This window comes from Ictalurus furcatus, chromosome 27 (genome assembly GCF_023375685.1).
Source record: "Ictalurus furcatus strain D&B chromosome 27, Billie_1.0, whole genome shotgun sequence".
In the NCBI taxonomy this organism is placed as follows: Eukaryota; Metazoa; Chordata; class Actinopteri; order Siluriformes; family Ictaluridae; genus Ictalurus; species Ictalurus furcatus.
Window position 1 is genome coordinate 6014551 of NC_071281.1, and position 27184 is coordinate 6041734.

Here is a 27184-nt window from a genome sequence, read left to right on the forward strand (position 1 = left end):
GGAGGCCTGGGGTGCAGTCATTTTTCCAGTTAATCCCAAAAAAATTCAGTGGGATGAGGTTAGGGATCTGTGCAGGCCATTTGAGTTCTTCCACACCAGGCTTAGCGCATCATGTCTTTATGGAGCTCACTTTGTGCACAGCGGCATTGTCATGCTGCAACAGGTTTGGACCTCTTAGTTCCAATTATTTGAAATCTTACAGCTGCAGGATACAAAGACATTCTAGACAATTGTGTGCTTCCAGCATTCCTCGTGTCTCTGGGGTTGGGGGTTCAGATCTTGCCTCCACTTTGTGTGCGTGGAGTTTGCATGTTCTGATTAGCATTTCTAAAATGTCCTAGTTTGTGAAAGGGTTTATGAATGTCCATAGTTTATGAATGGGTTTATGAATGTCCATAATTTGTGAATGTGATTGTGAATTGAATGTGATTGTGCCCTGCGATGGGTTGGCACCCTGTCCAGGGTTTGTGCCGGTTCGTGCCCTGAGTTCCCTGGGATAGGCTCCAGATTCCCCACGACCATGTGTACAGTAGGATAAGCGGTACAGAAAATGGATGGATGGACAGACGGAAGAATGTATGGATAAACAATATATATAAACAAGAAATATCACAAGGAAAACGCTTCACTGATCATCAGCCTCACCTGTGTCAGTCTCTCTAGTCTTATATCCTGAGGCAAAAGTCAGTCATAGCATTTGTCAAACAGGAGTCTCATTGTTGCACTTGACTCAACTGACTCACTCTTACATCGGTGCTGAAATAATCGGCGAATAATTCAGTATGTTTTGGCTAAATATCTACATTTTTTATTTGCATTCAAACATTACAACTTTGTCACTGCCATCTCTACAGGGTAAGTAACTGTGCTTGTGCATCACAGATAAATTGATAGCTGGTATTTAAAACCTATTAGGTTGGTTCCATTTTGTTACGGCTTGCCACCAACAACTTGAAAAAGCATGAAATTCACTAGCAATTAAATCATCTTTCAGTAAATTGACGGCTCCTTATCTACCTAATGCAATCTCTGCAGTAAGCCCTGAGCAAGTCTAAGAGGTTTAATAAAACCCATTTCTTCATCATTCATGTATCCATTTTGATATTGTAATACTCTGTAAGCTCATTAGATTAAGTATAGTAGGAATTGTAATTGAGAAAGATTGATGTTATTGCTTAATAGGACTAATTGTGTCCTGTTGACTAAATGGAGAGTTTGTCATCAATCACGCTAAATGGTCATGTGATGCAGTAATATCTTTGTACTTAAAATAAGGATTTTTTTGCACACAGTGGTCTAATCAACTGAAAATCTTTTGTATTTTTGCAAATCTATGTCCTATTAAATTCAGCTTTTGGCAATGCTCAGCTTTTTGGGATTTTATTCAGTTTGGAGTGAGAATTTTTTATGGAGATTTTGATATTACCTGGAACTTGCTTTCAAGTCTAACAATCCACAGCCATTTTTGCTTGTTAAGTACATAATTTTGGTGAAACATTTATATAGCTGGAGTGCCACCCGACAGCTTTTCACACACCGCCATACACATACAGTATATACATATACAGTACTCCTTATCGACACCATCCTGATTCTCCCCCAGCTTTATTTCCTACCTGTGGGACACAGTGGAGATATTACAAATGTCACAGCCATAAACCAAGGAACATGCATTATTTTAAAACAAGAAATATCATGATCTCTCGTGGGTACGCTGATGTATTTTTCATTGTTTTGCTACTTTTGTATCGGGCTCAATGCTGGTCATGGGGGGGGTACTAAAAACAGGAAAAAAGAGAAAGAGTCAGCAATCATTCTGCTTTCAGGGGCAGGTTATTAAATGGCAACAAATTCATGAGTCAGCTAAAGTGTGAAACGCAACTAAATAAAGCTTTTCTGCCAGCAATTTCATATCAAACCATAGCGAGACCAGCAGGAGATGAGTCTGCAAACTTATCTGACAAACACAAGTGTTGCTTATGATCATTTATCATGGAGATGACTACAGTGATCAGCTCTTATTTCCTCTGTGCAGAATCACTGAGATGCAGAAGGCCACACAGAGGAAGCGTGTGTCCAGTGATAGCTCTGTGGCTGAAGCTCTGGCACACAGTGACTCGTTTCGAACAGCCAAGCCAGCACTGAGCAGGTTAGACACACACACACACACACACACACACACACACACACACACACACTGTAATTCTGTCAGGCACATCCACACAGTATATGAGACAGCTTCACACAGTATTACATGGTGTGTCACTCAAAAAACTGTGTTTATTGTCGTACTGATCGTGAGAGAAAAGATGTACGAGTGTGCAAGTGCTGTGCTTGTGGCTAGTGAATGAAAAGATCAGTGAATGAAAAAATTATGAAAAGCATGGAATTTAATTTCCCGTGTGTAAATTCATCTTCCATGCTCTATCTTTCCTGTTCTGTGTGTGTGTGTGTGTGTGTGTGTGTGTGTGTGTGTGTGTGTGTGTGTGTGTTTCATGTTAGATGAAATTCAGTCTTGGTATATTACACATATCCCAAGTTATACATTATTCAGTTTCTGCTGCATATTTTCCTATTACATTAATGTAAATTGGCTGGCTTGTTCTCTGAAAATGTTCTGAATGTTATTGATAAGAGAAATCTAGTCTGGTAAAGCACCATAAACCTCATTTGGCCCATTGCCTATATGTTGTCTGAATGTTTATTCTCCTGCTGAATTGGAAGACAATGAGTTAATTTCAGCACAGAGCCTCTTCCACTCCTCCAAAAAACAGCAATCAAATATATAATATAATATAATGTAATGTAATATAATATAGAATCAGCCATTAAAAAGATATTAGGAGCATCTTTGATATTGAGGTGGCAACTGTGACAAGGAGAGTGATGAGGAAGTCACTAGCTCAGACAATTTGACAGTCCCTCGTGCCCATCTTGAAGCGCTTCAGAGAGAAGTGCTGTCAAGTGGGACACTGAGAGAAAATGGGAAAATCTGAAGAAGTATCTGAAGCCGCATCAGCTCTGAAATGACACGCTTTTGTGCTGGCAGCACTGCTCCAGGAAATTTTCTCTCTTGCACTGGTTATAGAGTGGTTTAGCAGTGACACTAATCATTATAACAAAACTATTCATTATATATTTTAACGCAACACTTTGATTAAATGTACATGCTCTAAAACGCTAATATCACATGGGATGGCAGTGCAAGTATTATTTAGTTAGGACCGCTGTTAATCTGATTAATTAAATAGCCAGATAAGAAGGTTAAAACTTGATTTTTTTTCCCCTTTAAAAAAAGTGTGTGCCCTGTATTAGTCTTGTTGCATGTTTCAATGAAATTCAGCATCTGGAAGTAATATTTTTGTGATGCCATCATCTATTCATTCACTCATTCGCCTTCAGTGATCACTTTATTTTGGTTGCAGTGGATCTGGATCTGAACACACCCTGTCCATTGCTGGGCAACATACACACACACACACACACACATTTTCACATCTAGGGGCAGTGTAAAGTAGCCAATCCACCTACCAGCATGTTTTTAGGAGGTATGAGTAAACCCAAAGAGCCAACAGAGACACCAGGAGAAGATGCATGAATCCTCAGACAGTAACTCAAGCTCAATTTGGGGACCCTGAGGTTTTGAGGCATCAACACTACACTGTGTGTACCACTGTGCCACCCATCATTATCTATACCATCATATCCCAACCTTCTTTCAGTCACAACATTCTTTGAAAATGTAAAAAAGAAATTGTGGCACCCGACACAAACACTAAAGCTAGACAGCGTTAGCTACATGAGGATGAAGTTGATGGTCCAGAAGCATCTGGAGCTTTTCTTTTAAGAAATCTGTCCATATTCTTTTTCACTACAAACGCATCGTCACACGCTAATTATTAGGATAAAACACGCATATGTTACGCATTCTGATGTTGACATGCTGCTGACAAGTCAGCGAGGGGAGTCGAGGGGGAGGGATTTACATTTTTATATATATATATATATATATATATATATATATATATATATATATATATATATAATATAATTATTATTTCTTTAATTTTATTTTACTATTGTTATGAGTGTGTGTCTGTATTATTATTTCAATGTCTGTGTTATTATTTCAGACCTCAGATCATCATATATATTAAATACTTTATACACATTTTACAAATGTTTGAAGGATTGTTACAGGGCACCCCTGCTCTCATCAGACGGCACCCCGATTGGAAAACACTGATTTCTATTACATAATAATTGTATCACTGGAAACAAATAACATCCCTATTTCAGATATTTCTTTGGATATCCTTGGTCTCATCAGTTATTAAAGTAAAGTGATGTTCCTCAGCCATAACCTCATTCTGATTATCATAGTGGATATATTTGGTGTTTTGTAATACTTCTGAGATTTTCCTCCCAAAAGCACGATTAAAACTATTCAGTGGCATAAAGTGTAAAGCTTCAGTAATAGTTGTCTTTCACCAAGTATGATGCTTATGCTTTTGAAGGGTTTACCACTTTATTAATTTTTTTCAGTTCAAAATCTATTAATACCTCTAGGGACCGGAGATGCATTGCTGACATACAGTGTTGTGTAACCATAATGAGATCGTGATATACCATGAAATCAGCATCTTTTCTTGTTATAGTATTAACTTGCACATTTTCCTTGAGAATAAAATTCCATGTTACGGTGTGCTTATGCTTACAGTGTCGCATTAGATCGTATGAAGTCATATAAAATGTCAACTGACAGCTCTCCATTTATCTAGTTTGGATGTTATTTAGTTATTTCTAAATTTCACATCTTATTTAGATCTCCCATTTTATTTGGAACTCACTGAGTTATGGCTAGTGTTCTTTATTTTACATGTTGCTGTTATTTGGCTGTGGACAAATTGAGAAAAAACAGAATTCAAGTGAAAAATCAGAAGCAGCTGGAACAAATATGTCAACATGGAGAGGACTTTTGATTCAGAACCATCAAAACCAACTCATTTCATGCCATAGTCCTACTTGTGATCTGCATACACTATTTCTTTCTGTCACTGACACATTATTATTATTTTTATTATTATTATTATTAATATTATTATTATATATGCTACCTACTGCATACTTGATAGTGCTACAATGTTTCTATTAGCCTGCCTATCATGATGCTACATAAAATGAGCTACAAATGAACAATACTCCTCTGGTTATGCGAATGTTCATGGTCTGAGTACTGTTTGTGTGTGGGTTGTTTTATAGAGATCCAAGTTCATTTGTTGTGTTCACATGTGCACAAAACCTGCTGAATCATCGATTTGTGACCTCTAAAACAAACCAAGTATGAAAGCAGCCTAAGTAAACATTTATGCTTTGTTTAGCTGTTGTAGTGATCACTCAGTTAGCAACCTTTCTCTTTTATGCAGATGATGTGCTTGTGAGAGTTGGGATTACATTTTTACACTCCATTATCTTGAAATAATCCTGATTAGTGCTGATTAAGGTTCTCAGACTTCACTCATAGCTCATCTATTCCTAAGTGTCATACTCTAACCCAAATCACATATTTTAGTCTCTTCATGGTTAACAGTGTTGTACCTGTTTTCACTGATGTAGGATCAGCCTGTACCAACCCTTGTAGTCTATTACATCTGTGTTTATTTTGATCTGAACTGATCTTATCGATGTTTCCTGTCTAGTTCTTATTGCTGTTTTAGGATCAGTCTGAAATGAGCTCCAGATTTCTACTGTACCTCTGTACACACTGGCTTGTAATTCACAAAAGATATTCATCATTCTGAAATTAACATTCACTATGGTTATTAAAAGAAAATCTTCCTGGAAACTCATATAGACTTTATAATGAAATGCAGCTTAAAGGACTGCATTTTGACTTGCAGCAGCACTTTGTCCCAGATCCTGATAACGTGTCCAGTGTTATACTCTGGAATGTAACAAACCCAATAGCGAAATCTGAAACCATATTATTCGGAAGACCAGTTCCTTGATGTGGGAAAGACACTATTCCCTAGCTTTCTCAGTCACGTTAGATAGAAAGCATGCTAGAAAGGTCCTCAGGGCATGTGAAGTAGCTGAGATTGAGGAACTATAGAAGTTCAGGAGTTGAATAAAGTTATGTTCTGCAAATTGTTGGGGTTTTTTTTTGTTATAAGTTGTTAATGAAAAATGACTTCAAGCGGCTTTTTCTAGACCACGCCCACTTCCATTTTCCAGCCGAATACACACAAAGCTGCAGATATTATAAGCACTTAACAGACAACCATACAGAAACTGATTGGCTTTGTGTTACACACGTACTATAGAAGATGGAATTACCTCCATCTAGATGCAGCGGTGTTGAACATATTCAGCTGCTAATCTGCTGTCCCACTTCCTCAGCACAAGAGAAAAGAGAGGTATGCTAGAGTTAAAGTAAATAACATGGTGTCTTCTATGTAGCACAGTTATAATAATTTGAGACCAAATGGCCCCGCTCATGTTTCTCTTCATGATCGTGTCACATACATTACACACACAAGGAGGAATAACACCTTTTATATGTTGAGATCCTGGTTTTATTTATTTATTGTGTTAATTGTGTTGATTTTATCCACATCATTTTTGTGTTTGATACTTTCACACTATTGTTTGGTTATGATATTATTTCTTATCACTTTTTATGTTTCATGACCTGCACATTGTTGTTGTGGTTTATTGTTGTTTTGGTTTGTTGTTTTGAAGGGCAGGGGGTATTCACCGCTCTAACACAACCGCAGCCGATTTCAATCAAGCTAACAGGTGAGACTGAGCTTCACGGTCTGTCTGTGACCCTTCAGCCCTGTCACTTGCTTTCACACACTCTCTCTTTTTCTTTCTTCCTCTGTCACTCTCTCTCTCTCTCTCTCTTCCTCCACTCTCCTATCCTTTATAGATGATATACAGTAACATTTAAAGTTTAATTCCAGTGACAGATGAGCTGGGCTGTTATTCCCTGACCTCTCATAGCTTCCCTGCAGCTCGCACTGTTTTGGTCCCTGTGCAGTGATGAAATGAACACTCAGTGCCAGCACAGAGACAGCAGGGGGTGGGGCATTGTTGCGATTATTTGCAGGAACGTTCTGTCTCCCATTAGAGTCCAGCTGTATCTCCGGGCATGACCTCAGAAACAACAACACACATCAGTATACGCTAATGCCATTAAAGAGGATGGTTTGGGATCTGCATTTATTGATTCCGTTCTCTCTCAGTAGAACGTAATGCAAATGAATGCACTCTTTACCGAATATCTGCTCTTTGCTTCCGCATCGCTGTTGCTCAGTTATCAGCTACACACTCCCATACTGGCATGCTAAAGCTCCGAGATCAGAGTAAGCCCGTCCCTCAAATCGGCGTTTGCTCTCAGTGAAATCAATTTCTCTCTGTCTCTCATCCTTCTTTGCCTGCGTATTGTTATGAATAGCAGAATTAATTGGCTGAGGGTTTGGGCTTTGTCTTCTGTTGGATGAAAATGGGCCGTTTCATAGCGATCCGTGTGCTTTTTGTTTTTAATGGGATTATTAAGTGCTAATCAGCTTATTGGACCCAGCTTCGTTTGGGAGGGGCAGAGGCACAGAGAGTGGCGAGCATGTTATCATCAACACACAATGCTGGGAGGGAGGGGGCATGATGAGGAAGACAATAGAGAGAGACATTGAACAAGACAGATAGAAGAGTGAAAGCGAAAAGTATTTGAGAAACATTGGCTTTTGTATATATTACTGAATATTCTCAGGGGAGCACAGCCTGAGACGGAACCTGAGAGGATATATTAGAGGTCACTTCAGATTTATGAGTCTGGAGGCTGAAAGCTCCTTCCTAATTATGGGACCTATACACTGGATTCCTGCACTGTGGATGAACTGTGTGTGTGTGTGTGTGTGTGTGTGTGTCTGTGTGTGTGTTCATGCTTTTATCCTGTGTGTGCTGTGTTAGTAGCTAGCAGGCATTTGTAGCCAATGGTTGGAAAAGTATGTGAAGAGCATGACATTTCATTTATCATGTATAAATTCATCTTCTATGTTCTGCCAGGAAGGAAACAATGGGGAGACAGCACAAAAGAGGAAAAGTGGGTTAGTGAAGCGAACAAATATGGCGCCGAGAGCTTTGAAGAGTGTCATTATTTTAGGGGAAAGCTGGAGGATTTTGAAGCAACATTATGGTATTTATTATCTTGCTATAGGGAGTGGTACTCATGATAAAGTACAAACAGAGCTGAGTGTTTTCACTATGAGCTTATGTTACAACGTTGAGATCAATGTCTCAGAATTATTCCATCGTTGTCAATGATAATCCTCCACTGAAACGCATTTCTAGTTATGGTTATGTGTAAGTTGCATAGATCTTAGCAATAATTAAAAGAGAACGTTCTGACCTGTAGTCAGTAATCAATAGTGTAAGGTTGATGCATGAAGGCTCGGTTGTGGAATAAAAGGGGGTGGTGGGGGGGGGGGGGGTCTTCAGTGGAGAGGTCTGTTTTTGTGCTCGACTTGATTGCTTGTCTTGTAGCTGATGATGTCTGAAACCAATGCGATTTCATGGAAGAATCAGCAGCGTGGACGCCAGTTGGTTGCTTGAATTCATGTTGGTCTTATGCATCACTCAGAAGCATCTGACAGACAGTACCATTTTCCCTTCAGCTGCCATTTTGATCGCTGCATACAGCGAGAGCTTTAAAAAAAAGCAAAAATGGAGTTTGCCATCATGTAGAAGACTGATGTTCTCTATAACTAGGCTGGGAGTAAAACGTGACCTGGTATGATAAATGCACACGTGTGTTACAGCAACATAATGCAAATTAGGTTGTGTTTAAGTCCACAGTTGTTCATTTATCCTTCTAACTGCACTCTAGCTTTTCTCCACTATCTTTTCTCCACTATCTTTTAGCACAGACCGTCTGCTATTCTGCACCTAATGTAAAGTTGTGCTCTTTAGAAAACCGTGTGTGTGTGTGTGTGTGTGTGTGTGTGTGTGAAGGTCAGGAGCTCCAGTTATGCACTCATTAAGGAATGACTTAACTGTGTTCAGCCACTGATTATGTCCATTTGCTCAAGAGGGGAGAAATTAGTGCTAGATAGAAAGAGAGGCAAAGTTAGACAGTGAATGTTTTATTGTTGTATTAAATGCAATCATTTTTAATAGTTTTTAAATATTTTGTCCTAATAATAATAATAATGATAATAGTTTTTAGCTAAATTTAAATCTTAGTACCACAGTCTGCATCTCCTCCTCACTCCCCTCTGTTTGTTCTTGTGTCAGTCAGCACACTTGTACTAAAGTGTCATCGGCCGCCTGGCTGGTAATTATCATGCAAATATAGCATGCGCTCTCGGCAGCCTGAAGTATTTTATTGAGGTCAAGGGTTATTGCAGGCTGCAACAGGAGTGTGTTTAGGCAGCAGCCATTTGTCCTCTCTTGTGAGTTCAGACTTGTAGCAGTAAAAAGGCCTCAGGGCTTCAGGATATTTGAGCAGAGTTCGTGTTTGTATGTGATTGGGAGACGCTGCAAGGTCGTGTCCAAATTTATGAGTCTGAGAGCTGTTCTTAATTATGGGACTTGCACAGCGGATTCCTGAACTGTGATGTGCCGTTTTCTATGTACACACCAATCTGGGACAAGCCATTAGTGTCAGAGAGCCTCGAATGCTGGTTCTCCTCATCCACATTTTTCTGCCTGTAGTTATAGACTGCTAAGTGGGACTTAAGTGCATAAAAGGTTTTTTTTTGTGTGTACTGGTTTGGTTTTACTGTAGATCTGACCACTCACTCAAGACAAATTCCCATGTTGCTTTGCTCATGTTTTAAAAGCAGTGCTTTCTGATTCTCTCAAGCCCTGATCCTCTCCAGGCCTAGCACCTTACATTTAGTGTTTCCTGCTCCCAACACATCTGACCGAAATGATTAAAGTAATGAATAAACCCCTCTTATAGCTAAAAGGAATGTGTTCAAGCAGTGCAGTGGTACTCCATGACCCATTTCGAGAAAGCCTTTGTTCAGGTAAACGAGGGATTTGTTACAAAGCTTGTGCACTGCAGTGACGACGCTCATCTCTTCTCTTCAGAGTGTGATTTATTTCAGAAATCCCCAGAAAATCTCTCTCTCTCACTCTCTCACTGTCTCTCTCTCTCACTCACTCTCTCACTGTCTCTCTCTGTCTCGCTCTCTCTCTCACTGTCTGTCTCTCTCTCACTCACTCTCTCACTGTCTCTCTCTCAAACTCTCTGACTGTGTCTCTCTCTCACTGTCTCCCTCTTTCTTTCATTCATGCCTGTCTCAGTGGGGAGCAGATTACTGGCATCTCTGTCACTGTGGCTTTCAGACAGATGCTTTTGATATGGCACGGTACCACTTTGATCAAATATTCATCAGGACGAGTGATCTGCGTTTAGAGGAGGCATTGTGGCAGGGCAAGAGTCAGAGTTAATCGTCAATAATAAATCGATGCAGTCTCTGTGAGCCATCTCATGTATACACACATGTATACAGCTTTATAAACACTGAAGGGGTTTTTTTTTCCTAATTATATGCTTGTTCTCACTGTTTTTGCTCTCAAAAATGTGGTTCATTTGTAGAGTCATTGATGCAGATGCTGGTGATCCTTGCCTCTCAGTGTCAGACAGAGAAATGAATTACCTTCCATTAAATAAAAGCACATAATGTGTTTCCCCCCCCCCCCCCCTCCTAGAAATGTGTAATGCATTACTTATCATTATCTCAGTTGTTGGCTCTTGTGTATTGTGTTTTTTTTTATTATTATTGTTTGCTGTGAGCATCCTGACCAATTTGATAAAATGTTTTATCTGTAATTGGAAGCATTCCTGTGAGACGGATCAAAACAGTGCAGGGAAATGTTGTCATTTAATGGTACGTTCACATCATTACAGTGATTACAAGTTTACAACATGTACAAAGCTTGCATGTCTCTGCTAACTGTTAATTACCAGCTGCAGACTCTATAAAAAAACGACTGAGTACAGTTCTCACAATGGTATGATAGTGCTAAATGTTCTAACAATGATAGTGGTAGTATCAAACGTGGTCACAATGATATTAATAGTGCAAAATATCCTCATTAAAAAATGAAGTTTTTACGGCTTTTATTTGTAAAACTGAAATAGTCTAATCATTTCCTTTAGGTTACCGAGGTTAGGTTTAGGATTGCGTTGTAGCATAGCAGTAGTTATATTGTCAGTGGAAGGTCCTCAGAAAAAGAGAAAATTGAGTCCACAGTGATGTTGAGGTTTGAAGACAGCGCTGGAGACTCCAGGACTCAGTCATTAATCTAAGAGACTCTGAGATGCTGCACTTCCACTGAAATTCTTTGTAGATGTTGATTTTGGATCTGCTTTGTGTCTTATTTGACTGATTACAGTGATGAGTGTTTGCTCTGAGATTGAGCAAGGCATACTCTGTATTAGATTTGACTTTGTTGCATTCTGGCTCTGGCTTGGATTTGACTGACTCCAGTGTTGAGTTTTAGGGATTGAGTTTCGGTCATTCGTGCCGTTTCCAGAGGAAGCACTAGCTGGGATTAGTCAGTCAGCAGTCTGTAACCCCCTCTTTCCGTACCCCAGCACCCCTCCCCCATTGCATACTGAAGATGTTTCTCAGATGTTGCAGTTTGTGAATATCTCTGTAACCTTCGTATTCATTCATTTTTTGTGCTTTTTTTTGTCTCCCATTTACAGGTCAGAAAAGAATGCTGAGAGCGTCAGTAGTCCAGGTAAACACTGCAGTACACACAGTGAAAAAATGAGTTAATGAGCACAGGTTCTCTGCTGTGTTCAGTATGTGTGTAATGGAGAGCCTCAGTTTGTCTCAGCTCTCCTCTGTTCTTCTCCGAGTGTGAGATAGCAGGGAGAATAAAGCAGTGTGGATAGGTTCAGTTCAGCTTCTTAAAACCAGTAAGAAAGGAGGTGGGTGTTGAGTGTTAAATGCTTTCAGGCCCTTGCTTCATAAGTTGTTGCCAAGCCTAAAAAGGCCAGCTGCCTGTGTTTCTTGCACTTCTTTGCCTTTGAGGAAACTGGGAGGAGTGGAAAGGAAAAATGAAAGAACTCTCTTGACCTTTTTGAGGATCAATAAGATAAATTGTGTTTACATTAATCACATTGTTCCACATTAGCATTCGGTGCCTCTTTCTGGCAGTAATACTTTCACAAGTCCTGTAACATATAGTATAGAAACCATCATACGGGACATTATTTTAAGTTCAGAAAACAGTTATCCTAAGTAGTGTTGCAAGGGCATGATTGGCACAAGTATATCTTAATACACAGACTTAGCTGTTCAAATGTTCGAATGCTGTTAGAATATCCAAGCTTGGTATATTTATATTATTTTGTCTAGTTTATGAAATGGACATCAAGGCTAGAATGTTTGAATGGAAAATGTAGAAAGGGCATCCTGAAGCTTTGAACCCAGATTTAGCATATTGAGACAGAAGCTACGGAGGAAGCGTGGCATAATGTGATTACCACTGCTAATTAAAATCTTATTTCCCCACTCTATTTTCAAGGCCTCTGCCTGCAAAACATTAAACAAACAGTCTGCTTGTGAAACTCAGAATAACTGAATATTTTAGAAATGTAGTTGTGTTTACAATCAGAATTTGAATAACTGAGATGTCACATGATGTACTCATTAGATACTAAATGATTACTGAGACAATCTAGTGTTTCCAGCGGTGTTATATAGCTCTATAGTAGAATTGAATACATGTGCTGACACTTTCATTGACACTTCATTCTTAGCTGCGAAGCCATCTTCAGGTTAAGTGAAATATAAACTGCAAAGCTGCCCATCCTGAAAACTTTTCCATGTTGGAAAATTAAAAGGAACATCCTTACTGTTACAACAGGCTGGTACTGGAGACTCCTTCCAAAAATTCTAAATAAAATGTTCCTCAGAGAATCCACAATTAAAAACATATCAACAATTATGCACGTATTTAAAATCCATTTATGTGGCGTGTCTGCCATCAAAAATTCACTTTCAAAGTCCTTGTGTAAATTACCACTGTTGAAATAAAAATTATTTATTTATTTTTTTAAACAATTTTAACAAATTTGTAAAAACATATTATAGAGTGCATTTGTGCAATAAAAACCTTGCAGCTGGCACTTTTGTCAGAGCTAGTGTTATAGAAAATTAATTACTACTTACTGACTAATCAGAATCAAGCATTCAACAGTGCTGTGGTGTAAAGTAATTTAGCTGGCATTGTCACTTTGAGCCTAAATGTCTTGTCTTTTCTCTGCAGTGTCAGCAGATGTTCTTATTGAGTGTGTGAAGAACAAGGACCATCAGAGGGTAAGACGAGTCCCAAAAATTCACTCCTAATAAATGGAACTATCTGGTATATTAATTTTAATTGTATATATTTTTATTTAATTTTTTTCGCTTCTGCCATGAGCCACCTCAGGTATCTGCACTGTGCTTCCTGGAGACATGTAGATTGATTGATAGATTGATTGATTGATTAAAAGCATTAACATAAACTAAAGGATTAATATTTGTCACAAATAAATATTAAAACAAATAACAGTACAAAACTATTTACATCCACAAACTCTGCACAGTAGAGGCACATCATCAGTAATTGATCCTCACCAGTATCATTAACATAATTGTTTTTTTTTTTATTAACCTCAGTTGCATCCTTGATTATTTTGCAATTGTTACACCTCAGTTTTACATTGTAAAATTCTTGAATGCTGGCTGGTTGTGAAAGGCCACTGACTTTTACTTAGTGGTAAGTAGTCTCGCTTTTTATATATATATATCTCATATGAAATCCACATTACACAATTGTTTCCTGTTTGGACTCTGTACATAAGATCTGAGAGTTGAAACCATGGCTGTGAGGTTATAAAGTGCACAATGTCATCTTTCTTTAAATGCCTCCAAATAAATGTCTCCAATGCATATTCCCAAACTGGCATTTAAAGTTCTCTATTGGATATTTTTCATCCATGTCTCCATAACTACTCTCTGCCGTTTTCCTCCTATACTTTTTGAATCTGTGTGATTGTTGTGTGTATTTCCACTGGAAAAGAGCTGTTTCACAGCTGGCACGACTTGTTTAGTTCCAGCACCAAATTGCTCCAGGTGTAGTAGCAATAACCAATAATGTCAGGCAGTTGGGGTCAGCATCAATTGGTTGCCTCGGCAACAGGTTTGTCTGGAAAAAATAGGAGCTGAACCGTTATGGGGGATTTAAAAAAAAAATGAAACATTAAAATGAGCATTGCAAAATAAACAGCAACAAACAAAGGTGTACATGAGGTTAAGCCCAGTGGTTCTTATTTCCCAACCTGATTTCAGCGCATTCATATCATATGCTGGCCCCTTCACTCTTGCATATTTTTACTGAATTGGATTGCTTTTTTTGTTTGTCCATTAAACTACAAAAATAATTCATAAAATTCATATTTCAAAACCAGTTTCACTTGACACTTAAACATCGGTCACATCGGTCCCACATTGAGAAGTTTATGCAACTTGACTAAACTTAAACAATGGTAAATTCAGTTGATTTGTACATACTATGGAAAGGCACACCTCTGTCCGGTCTTTATGGTATAGTTGTCAAGTGGAAGCCATACCATTAGTTTAAAGATTTAAATATGAAAATGACCCAATACCATGCAAGAGAGGCTTTGGGACAAGTCTGTGAATTACCTTCAATGGTCCAGCCAGGTCTAGCCAGATTCCCAGTTGAACATCGTTGGTGAGACCTAAAAATACCAATAGTGCAGTACTTTCAATGATTGGCATAAATGTTTTCTGGAGAAACAATACACTCTCAATTTATTCTGATTAATGTTGTCATAAAAGATGAAGCTTCATTTAGAATAGAGGTGGAACAATAAGTGATCAGATAGATAGATATCCACATGGACATTCTCGCTGTGGTTGCTGGGACTACTGTTGCTGCTATGGCCTTGAGGCCAGTTACTATGGCCAGTTACCACATGCAGTTTTACTCTAGTCTCCTTCAGAGATCAGTTCAACAAAGACTTCATGTAAAAACCATAATGAACTTTCTTTTACGTTCACACTATCCGTTGTTACCCAGATGAGGATGGGTTCCCTTCTGAGTCTGGTTCCTCTCAAGGTTTCTTCCTCATATCATCTTAGGGAGTTTTTCCTTGTCACTGTCACCACTGGCTCACTCAATACTGATAAATTTACACAATTAAAATCTCTATCTTGTCTTTATATGTTTCTGTAAAGCTGCTTTGAGACAATGTCCATTGTAAAAAGCACTATACAAATAAAATTTAATTGAATTGGATAGTTAGTTAGTTAGTTGATTTATGTAGAATGAGATCCTCTCTCTTCACAATCCTCTCAAGTCCTTTTCCTTTACCCTCAATCTCACCATGTGTTGTGCCAGCAATGAAGAGGTGCTTAAATGCTAATCAAGATACTTCAACTGTTGCTGAGTATAAACTGTGTGTAATGGTCCATGGGTTTGTTGTACTTCACAAAGTCTTTAGGCCCAAATCATACCTTCTCCCAAAGGGGGGAATCCTCATTAAAAAAAGATATCTTAAGTCATTGCTCCAGTTGAGAGGTCAGTAATAAACAAACCACACACACACGCACGCACAAACAGCTGCTCAAGTATCTGTAATCAGCACAGTAAGGAGTTCAAAGGCTTGTTCATTACAGTGGATTAGCCATGTTTTCCGACTGTCACAACATTCATCATCCTGCGCACTTTGTTAATTCCAAACACATCTGCTGTCCCCATGAGGCTTTTAACCAACTGTAAAAAGTAGCTTAGCATCTTGGTTGTTAACTTTATTGCTCTAATGTTGTTGGCTACAGAGTTATAAGATAAGTCATTGTACATTTGTTTTGTTCAGAGCATATTAAGGCCTAAAATACATGATAAATAGAACCTTTATATCACCATAAAAAACTGTCACGCAAATGAAGTTAGAATCGATTACTGAGAGATTTACCACCTCACCCAAGAATGAATCTACAGAAGAATGAATCATTTAAATGATCTGGGCTCCCAAGTGGTATAACAGCAAATACTATACCATATTTCAGAAGAGTCTGAATCCTGACAATGTCTCAGCCATTCGTGGCTAGGAGTCCAAGAGAACATAACTGTGGGGGAGGGATGCCATTTCTCACTTGTCAATCAGACAGACACTAGCCAATCGTGGGCGTCTGAGAGCTCGTGTATGTGGAAGAGGGTAGATAGCACTACCCTGTGCCATAGCATGAGTAGCAGTTCAAATAGATGTGAAAAGATGAGGTGGCTGGCTTAAATATTTATATCCTACAGTCATGTACATACTTTTCTCATACTTTGCACGCCATGAATCAGTCATAAACATGCTTATTGCACAGTGGTATCGAGAAATGTGACCGAGGTCCTGGAGGAAGCCAAAACATTGTGTTTGACTGTACAGTGTACTCAAGATGATGTTTCTTGTATGGCTTTGAAGGTACACTGAAACTGTTCAAGGTTCATGTATCACCTAGTGAGTGAAGTGTACTTTACAACTCATGTAATGTAAATAATTGGACCAGAAGGAACATTTGTACCTTTGATGGTATGTTTGTTCCTTGGAGAATAAAAATGGACCTGTACAGTGCACAACAGTCAGAGCATACCCATGTGTGTATGGGGGTGGGGGTGAATGTGGGTGTATGAAAAGCCATTATTTTGTGCCTACATTGCTGAAGAAACAACAGTATTTAACTGCAGTAATAATTTAGAGAGCTTCTACAAAGGTAGTAGTAAAAATAACACTGTGTGTGTGATTGTTTCTCTCTAGCTAAGGGAGCTCCATAAGCAAGGGGGGGACCTGTGTGTGCAGGACTCAGCAGGTCGCACATTACTCCATCACGCAGTGAATGTGGCCAGTAAAGAAATTGTCAGATACATCATTGATAACGGTGAGATCATCTCATACACACTCACTGTTCAGTCCATTTCACACAACATGCTGTACATATTTTTACAGGACGTCCTTTCATGTTTATTCATACAAACGGTGCTTTCACATGACCCCAATGATATTACACCTGCCATTTTTTGCTGACAGTTTGTTAGTAAATATATACTGTTATACATCATTATACTTATTGTGTAGTATAGGAATGTATTTCTTTTTGTAAAATATTACTGAACTGGAGGCCTTTGCTCATGAGGAACGGACTAAGATTGCTCAGGAACACTGCTAGAAGCTGGTGTCTCGTCTGCAGCAGGTCATAACAGTAAAAAAGTGCTCTACTAAGTACTAAAGATGCTTGTCATGAAGGGGTTAAATAATTTTGAGACTGGAGAAAACATTATAAATTGCATTTTCAGTTGAATTTGGAGAAACCACTTGAAGCATTCGTTGTGTCTGTAAATAAACTTTTGACAATAAACTTGATTTGCAATGGGCCTTGAATAATTTTAATTGCGATGGTTTATACCGTTCCTCGCCCAACCCCACCCCGCCCAAAAAAAAGGATATACAGTGCAATAATTTCTTATTTTTCAACATAAAAATGTCTTTTGTACTGGTTAAATAGTTTGAAAGACAGCACTATTTTATTTCTCGCCAACTGGGTTTTTATCCTGAACACACAAAGTAGTAGACTTTATTTTGTCTCTTGTTTCCCCTCTAACAGCACCTACTGATATATTGGATGTGACAGAGACAGAAAAGTAAGAAACACTATTTTTTTCTGGACTTTCTGCGTCAGTTCACTTCATGTTTTATTTTATTTAACTTTTTTTGGCCAGGATAATGTTTACCAGTCAGTTTTGAGCATTGCTGGGTTGTAATTGTCATTCTTTGACAACACATGCCTTGCTTTTCTCTTTGGCAGCAATCTTTCTGACTATTTTCTACTGTTCTTACTTGCAGTGGGGAGACGGTGTTGCACAAAGCGGCCTCGCTGTGTCAGAGGACGATCTGTCACTACTTAGTGGAGGCAGGAGCTTCTCTTATGAAGACAGACTTACAGGTGAGAAAACTGTATTTTTATTATGACTAACCCCCATAACAACAAACCCTTCCAGTAATAATGTGAGACAGAGAGATCTGTACACTGTGTCCAGTGCTGTGTCCAGTTTTTCCACAGAGCTACTGTATGCAATGTGACAAAAAAAAACTAAGCAAATCCATTATGGAGTTCAGGATGGAAGTGATTTTCTAATCATCTCCTTAAACTTTCCGATGTGCGTCACTGGTTTGGCACAAAGGCCTGTGGAAAAACTGCTTTTTGTGAAGAGCCTGTAATTTCAATGCTGTTTCTAGTCGAGCTGACAGGCTTTAACTGGTGGCCACTTTTTCATGCTTTCTCTCTTGCTGTCTGAATCAGCTCTCAAGACCTCTGAATCAGCATGTGCTCAAACCTCCACATGACAGATGGGATATTTCTTTGTCTGCTCCTAACCTGCACTTTCCCTAGGGCAAAGTATGCAGTCCGCCACATTGGCTCCTTCACCAGCACCCTCAATGGCTTTAAACACCACTAACACCAATAGTTCCAACACAAAAGTATTCATTATCATATCAGATTTCTAAAACCAAATCATTACTATCACTTTCATCTGTCTCCATCTCTCTCATTTGCTGTGTGTGTGTGTGTGTGTGTGTGTGTGTGTGTGTGTGTTTGCTCATCTCCTAACCCACTGGTACTTCTTTTATCTTCTCTCCCACTTTTGCTCTCTCTTCCTTTTCTCATCTGCACATTTCAGCTTGTGGGTAATATATGTTCCCCGTGTTCTCTCTATCTGGCTGTTGTGTGTCTGTCTGTTTTATTCTTTTATCCTTCATGAGGTACAGAAGCTCTCTGGTCCTGGTATTTTTAAAAACACAATAAAACAGTTGTCAGAACAGTGTTCCTATTCTTCACAAACTCGTGAAGAGCACTTCTATCTGACATAATTATAATGCTTTTCATTCGTGTCTAAATGAAAGCTCGTCTGATTTTTTTTTTTTTTTAAATCTCAATGTGAGCCTTCCCCATTGTGTGTCACTGGTCCTTGTTATTCCAGAGCAGACTTTTTAGCTGTTACCTGTAAAAGTGATAAGCAGAAAGAGGGAGCTTTGTGTATTTCAGAATATAAAAAAGCTGCCGTTTTCTGATTGTCTGCACAAAAAAAGAGCTTCATCTGTCACAAGCAGCAATGAAAGTGGCTTCGCTTTGAAATGCAAAAAAAATTCTGAGCACGCTTTCCTTCAGCATGTCTGTCTGTCAGTAATAAAAGACATTCAGTGGTTATGGCACAAACATTATTGTGACTAACAGATAGAAGAACGTTTTGGATGCAGTACAATCTTGATTCAGTGAACTCTTCAGCTCCTCACCATTCCTCCAGATTCCACAATTCCTCCTGAAATTCCTATTCCTACGTCAGTACGTAGGATCCTCAGATGATGGGTGATACACAACTCATTCTACAGAAGCATTTTTATTATGTGTACACTGATTTAGTGCGAGAAACTCATGTGTTGGTGACACACATGTGGAATCTGTGATGAAGCCTGTCTATAGCAGATGGGATTCTAATATTTGAAGACATGGTGGGATGTTTGTGCTGTTGTGGTCCACCCAGCTTATGTACATTTGCATATGATGCTAAAATATTGGTTTGGCTTTGGATACATCACTACTTATAGGGGCCAATTAAATATAATGCGGAGAAGAGGAAGAACTTTGTTGTGCCGGAGAGTGTATGTTTTAAATAAAATAATTTGCCAAACTGCGTGTTTTCATCATGAAGCCTTTCAGAGAAAACCCCAAGTGTGTGTGTTGTCAAAGTAGGTGCTTGACAGTCTACTTGACTTCATTGCACACAGCCCCTGGTTTACTAATGGTTTGTGTGTCTGAAACACATGCACCTTGATAACAGCCACAAAATATTGCAAGCTGATGTACTGAGAAAATCTTCTTTCAAATGAGAAAAAATAGCACATCTGATCTGTTTTGCATTTTTGCCTAATGAATGTGTAATTTGGAGCTGTTCTTCCTAGAGGTGCAACAACAGGATAGCATCAAAGCAAATCGATTAATTTTGGGAACGGTAATTGCATGAGCTCAAAAACGGTTGGACCAGAGGGCAGGTGTAACATTTGCAGAACGTCGTTTCACGAGTAAAAGACAAAAAAAAACCAAAAAAAAAAAAAAACACTTTGTCTAAATAATGATAAAGTTTACCAAAATTATTTTAAACAGTTTTATGACATGCCTTTAATCTGTGCTATCATACTTGGGATTTATGTTTTAGTTTACTCTTACAAACTGACCATGGAGAATATAAAGAATAATATAATAATTTCAAGAATCATATTATAATAGCACATGCTGACTGTCTCTTCACTGCATTGCACATGATACTATATTTCACACAGTTCTGTTTTTGTAAATCATCCACAACACAATTTCACACACAATTTAACAAACACATGCAAATTACTGCTCATTATTTGGGATCAGGGCATTGTTGGGTTTGGAAGTCTTTTGTGAAGAGACGCTCAAATAAACCTGCAGTTCTTATAGTTTCCTGATTAGCCAAGAATGAAACATTACAATAAGGACCTCCAGTGTGCCTTTCCCTCCAATTAGAGTTTGTGTTTTTGCGTTGCAGGGTGATACCCCGAAGCACAGAGCCGAAAAAGCAAAGGACACAGAGCTGGCGGCGTACCTGGAGAACCGGCAGCACTACCAGATGATTCAACGTGAGGACCAGGAGACAGCAGTCTGACCTCTGACCTTTAACACACCTTCACCCTTTGGAGTCTGGAGCCATCTACTTGTGCCAAACCAATAAAGTCTATACGAATAGACTAGTCCATAATGGAAGGCTCCTCTATATGGGGTGAATACTTAACTCCTAGCCAACTCTAGAGCTAAGAGACACACGTACACACATTATGAAGAGATCTGTAGGCTTATCGGCTTGACTAAATTTACATCCTTTGCACCATCAGCGTTTACTAGTGCGTCTGTGTCAGAATGTATGGAGAGGGCTGGGGTTTTACTTTGTTAATGCAGTAACTAATCTGTGTGGCTTTTACAGAGCAATCATTCAGATTAACACTGAGCTTGTTGAAAGGTATCTGAAGCGAGACTGTATGGGACTGTGAATCTATGATGTGAGATCTGCAGCACTGATCACGCAGCTCAGAATTCCAATGTTGTTGTTTTGTTAAGAATAATAAGGTTATTGCTCTGCAGGCATTTCAGAGATTTACAGACTTGTTTGTTTACCCAAACTAAGTGGATGAGTGTTGAAAGCTTAAGTTTTAGGATGTGAGGCGCTGGCTTTCAGCTCTCACTGCACTGAAAACATTTTGAGCCTGTAGTAGCTGTTCTTGGCTTTGCTTCTTTCATTGTTTTTTTTTTTCTTTTCTCTTCTCTTCTGGAAAGGTTTCATTCTAATAACTTTTGGTACTGTAAATGTATCTTACTAGGTTTCTGTCTGAGAAACCTTTGCACTGTAGCTTTCATTGCCTTCTTTATTCCAGTCATACATTTCTTGATTTATAATTGATGTACTTAGATTAGCGTTTATTTGTAAACCCTTTTTAATAGTAAATAGATGTTTATATAATTTATCATTATAACATCTGACTTGTTTACTTGTCTTATTGTATTATAAAATACTGTACATTTCAGAATGCAGATCACTTGATTTTGTTCATAATTCTCTGCTCTTGAATTGTTCTGGATTGTCTCACTGTATGACAGAATGTTATCCTTCTAATCAATGAGTTATCTTAATGCACCAACATGTGATGATGCTATTTATTTTCTATCATAGATATATGTCTAAGTTAAATTAGTTTTGAAACTAGATATAATTGATTAAAAATATTTAATTTGCAAAGATGGGCACTTTCTTGTGGCCACTGTACAGTTCCATCTTAAAATATATTTATTTATAAAGATATCCCCAGCATTGTGGAGGTACACATGCATTTTGTTAACTCCATAAGCTATTATTAAAGTACCCTCCTATGAAAATTAGATTCTCATCAACAGATACATGCAGCAAACCTTCACAAACTAAATAGAAACATTAGTATTTGGTGTTTCACTACAGAAAGAGTTAGGAGAGTCATTATCTCTGTGCAAAAAACCCCAACAACAACAGTAATTTGTGAGATTTCTTAAAATAAATAAAATCACTGGCCATGTAATCTAGTTAATGATACATAAAATGGTTTTGGAACCATGTGCGGGGGGGGGGGGGGGGTCGCATTTATTATATAATGTCAGCTCACACACTTTATTCGTCAATCTCGACAATCTAAGTAGACAATCCATGCAGCAGGTTATGAAGTCATGACGGTATGATATTGTCATTGGCTTGACATTTAACCAGTTTATTGAAGGTGCTGGTTTTGCTTTCTTAAATAAGGCCTGATGAAAATTCAAAAATGAAGAATGAATAGAAAGAGATCATTTTATATTCTGTTATACCACAGCACTCTCGAATTCTCCAGTTCGTCAGAAGGTTTCGATTCATTTTCTGTAACAGCAGATCTGAATAGTTTGACTGCAAGGCAAATCACAGGTTTATATTAACGCACACAAAATACGTTCTTGTTTGCTCCACGTAACTGAAGTCTAATAAACAGATTTTCAAAATGCAGTTGTGGATATGGTTTTCTGTGAAGGGGAGTGTAACATTTATGGAGTCTCCATTGTCAGGTCTTCGTTACATCCTAGTCGAAGCTGTGACTTTACCTTGGTACATGGGAAAGTATTCAGCACAGAGGCGTTTCAGATTTGAGGGAATGACTGTTTATAGATGCTATAAGGGAAATGATGAGTAACTAATGTTTTTTTTGGGGGGGGGGGTGTTTGGGGCAAATTGCTGTGGTATAAGAGGAATTAAAATTTCTGGACATACTATTATTGGAAAATAATCAACTTTGGGAGGGTATCACACCACCCTGATGTTGATTATTTTCTTACAACAGAATGCTCTATTCATTATGTATTCTTCTTTAATCTGACAAGAGAGTGATTACTAGAGGTTCCATCAAAATTTTAATGATTGTCTTGATGGATAACTTGCATATTAGAGGTGCCTATGTAAATAATAATGTTACATAGTATTTTTACTATCATAAATATATTTATACCAAATGTTTTCCTTCCCCAAAATTTACTTTTTGTTTTATTGCAAGAAACACTATGGCACATCAGACATAAGACCACTATTTGTATCATTATTTTTATTGATACTTTTTTGAGATTAGCTCATTTCTATCGAGTTTAGTTCGAAAATAATCCTCAAAACAGTGCTGTAATTTGACTGTCGCTCGTTATTTTGTATCTATTTACAGTTTATAGAAGCCAGCACTGGCTGTAGTGCCTGCATCTGTTAACTTTACTATATTAAATAAGATTCATGCAGATTAGCAGATAAGAAGCTGAAATGCACACAGTGCCTTCTTAAAAATCCACAAAAGACACAGACTTCATCTATTTTTAGATTCCAGTATCCTACTTCTGGAGAAATCGTAGTTCTTTCAATGCCCATCTAATTAAAACATTAATATATTAATGTTATCTCTTTATTTTGATTCTTCATATGCTTTTTCCCAGTCAGATAGGGATGCCTCTTGATTGTCCACCCCCCGCCCCCCCCCCCCCCCCCCACAAGTGTTTTTCAATATCATTGATATTGAAGTCCTGTGTAATTATTATGAAGTAAGATTTTGCTCTTGTCTGTAAAGCTTTCTTGAAGTAACTAAGTGATATAAGAAAGAACTTCACACACCATGGAAAAATGCTTCTCACTGATTTACTAAAAATGCTCCAAAATTGATACATATGTGTGTAGAATTTCTCTGCTTCTTCAATTGCCATGCAATTTCTTTTACTAGAGTGTATGTGAACTGGTGCAATAGGCCACTTGGGTATATAGAACTATTACATTTTTGTACTATGTTTATAGAATAAAGGTGAATACCCAGAGATGCAATTTAGACACCAATCATCTCTGTTTGTTTTAGTGAATTGATTTTGGTGTTGTCTGCTTCCAAGAATAACAACAGATAGTATGTCAATAGTATTTAGAATAGTATTTCTTTGTTTCCTAGACTATACTGTAATAAATCTGATCATGTTATACAGTACTATGACACGCATGATACATGGAACTTTTTCTTTTTTCTCTTCTGATTTTTTTTATATATTGAGTTTGTATATAACGATTGTCTGGTCAAACTTTGCATAAACTCCAGCTGTGTCAACAGCTGCATCTCTGTGATGCGTATTGTGTGCATCAGAAGCATTTAAAATTCAGGTCTTGCAGGACCACAGATCTACAGAGATTTGTGTCACAAATTTAGCCCATGAAGCCTTTGGTAATTAGCTAATGTGTTGACTCAGGTGTGGTAAATGTGCTAAATGAGGTAGAACTCTGCAGTGCTGTGGCCCTACAGGGGAGACACCCCTGGAGTGGGTTTATTAATGTATTCTCCAGCCCCAACATTTCTTTAGTACAGCAGACAAATCTTTTCTAGCTTTCTGCAATTCTTTCATTTTATGAACCCCCTTCATAAGAGTGAACACAAATGTATTTTATTTTAGTCCCAGTCTTTTTTCCAAGTTTTCCAAGTTCCAAGTTTTCCATATCTCATGTGCTTTACTTAACTGAGAAGATTCTCTGTACTGCATGCATGTACATGTTTACTCCAGTGATTGCAATGCAGGTGAGGGTCACTATTGTAGATGCTGTCGTAATCCAGTCCAAAACAGCACACTCCCTTAAGGCAAAATAAACACTCCCACTTCACCTTAGCTTTTTGAAGATAGACCTATCTGGTACCCTCTGTATCCGCTGACTCACTGCCTACATGCCTTCAGGCTTGTAATGGATCACCAACAATTGGGAAAAAATCAGGATATCTCTCAGACACTTAATGTCTTCAGACCAGGCACAAACATTTCTTTCTTTCAACAGCTTTCACATTTCCACTTTTGTTTATGTACTAACTAGACCTAAGGTCAATGTTGTGTTTTCATTGTTTTATGTCTGTCCCTAATGAATCTCACTGTTGGAAAGCATACAGTATTTTCTAAAACCAAAATGTTAATGCCACATGAGCCTGTAGTCTGTATAGTCATTTCATTAGATGAGATAATGATTTGTGCTGAAAGATTGTTTTCTGCAATTCTTTTAGTTTACTGAAATTTTGTTTATTGGCTGTTTTCTCAGAATGACCAGTTTTTCTGCTTGACCACATGATTTCACACATTATTCTTATTCAGGTTGTACCTTTGATACTGAATTGTTACATTTGAGCTTAGGTCTTCAATAAAGATACCAATACGAATGATGGTGGGTCATATGTGGGTCTTTTTGTGTGTCAGTTAGTCTTAGTTGAATTACTTGTCATCTTCTCACACGTTTTTCAGTTTTGACACTGCATGGACACGTACCCTTTATTTAGTTTCATTTCCCATGACTTGTCCTGTACCACTGCTTGTGTGTGTGTGTGTGTGTGTGTGTGTGCGCGTGTGTGCGTGTTTTTTGTGTTTTGGTGATTATTTGAAGTCAATCTGACCGTCCCCCACCCCCTAAAACCACATTGCAATGGTTTCATCCAGCCCTGTGATGTGGAACGGAGGTTCAACTGTGGAAAACATGGAAGAAGTCTTTCCTCTTCAGTAGGCTATAAAGAGCAGATATTAACCTTGCAACCTCTAAGCCACTGTTTCTCTCCATCTCTTTTCTTTCTCCCCCTCCATTCCATTGCAGTCCTCTTTTCTCTGTTTTCCCCTTTTGGAGTGGGGGGTCTGTCACACAGATGTGTGCCCTTTGTTGCTTCACCTTTTCCAAGAATAACAGCTTGTTCCCAGAGTGATAAATAATTCCCAGAGCAGCACATAAAACTCCTTTGACTTCGTTGAGTCTTTTGTTTCCTTTTAATTGAATTGAAGTTCCTTCCTAAAAGAAACTAACTCTGCCTCAGAGATATGATACTAGCAATATAGTAAAAAAAAAAAAAAGGAATTATGATTATAGTATCTACAAAATAGTTGAATGTAATGTTAGACAGATTATGTTAGAGAAATTAAAATAATTTTTTTATTATTATTACTGTTATGTTATCTAACTTTCATATAAAAGTAAATAATTTTGGAGACATGCTGTTATAGGAAAATAATCAATGATTGAATGGTATGTGAAGTGGAGTTCCTGTTAGTACACCGAAGATGACTAACTATATAAGCATCCCAAGGTGCTTTATTACACTTGTACCGCTTTAGTTTTTTACCTTTTAACTGTTTATAGTTACATGTAATCCTGTTGTCACTTATTTTATAGCAGCTATAAACAGTTATTCTTTATCTCTATCTCTATCTACATTCCCTCTCATATATTTAATAACAAAAAAAAACACAGCTTGTCATGTTACCAAATAAAATGGCAAACAGCACCATGTGTCCGGAATATTTTCCTGTGTCAGAAACTTAGTTATATGTACGTGGTGGTTACAGAAATCACCACAAAATTGTACACTCAACGTCCACTTTATTATGAGCATCTGTATATCTGCACATTTGTGCAATTATCCAGTCAGACAATCATGTGGCAACGGTGCAATGCATAAAATCACGCAGATTTGATAATTGCATGAATGAGTAGATGTGCACTGTGTGTGTGTATGTATGTGTGTGTGTGTGTGTGTGTATATATATATATATATATATATATATATATATATATATATATATATATATATATATAATATACACTCTAATAATTTTTTGTTTGTTTTTCCTCTGACAGATGGATTTAGTTAAAGCTACATTCTACAGCACTGTCTGAGAGGAAGCACTACATCTGCCTCTAATTTGAGCAAATTATTGGAACACCGTGTTCTAGGAGTGTGATCTTTCATCCTAACAACACCTGCAAAGAGTTTTCATATTCACAAGAGTAGAAACACATTGGTTCTTATCAGTACATGCACTTTTAGAAGTATAACATAGAAGAAACATAGAGATCCACACAGAGAGGAAATGCAGTGTAAAGTAAGAAAAAAATTAAATTTATATATATATATATATATATATATATATATATATATATATATATATATATATATATATATATGCAAACAGAACAGGATTGATCTCACTTTCCTTGCAAAGAA

At 37.9% G+C, this 27184-nt stretch overlaps 1 protein-coding gene across 9 annotated transcripts in view; it reads left to right on the forward strand.

Annotated features, from left to right (window-relative positions):
* The window catches only part of dgkza (diacylglycerol kinase, zeta a), a 175594-nt gene extending 153342 nt beyond the window's left edge, over positions 1-22252 (forward strand). For 8 of the 9 annotated variants that reach the window (XM_053616960.1, XM_053616961.1, XM_053616965.1 and 5 more), the window contains 8 exons: positions 2036-2149; positions 6742-6798; positions 11723-11757; positions 13294-13343; positions 16838-16958; positions 17682-17718; positions 17921-18020; positions 20650-22252. In XM_053616960.1, coding sequence (XP_053472935.1) covers positions 2036-2149; positions 6742-6798; positions 11723-11757; positions 13294-13343; positions 16838-16958; positions 17682-17718; positions 17921-18020; positions 20650-20766 — 631 coding nt within the window. In that variant the 3' untranslated portion in view covers positions 20767-22252. The remainder of the gene's footprint in view (positions 1-2035; positions 2150-6741; positions 6799-11722; positions 11758-13293; positions 13344-16837; positions 16959-17681; positions 17719-17920; positions 18021-20649) is intronic. The other variant, XM_053616958.1, reaches the window with a different exon arrangement.
* Positions 22253-27184: the final 4932 nt, after the last annotated feature.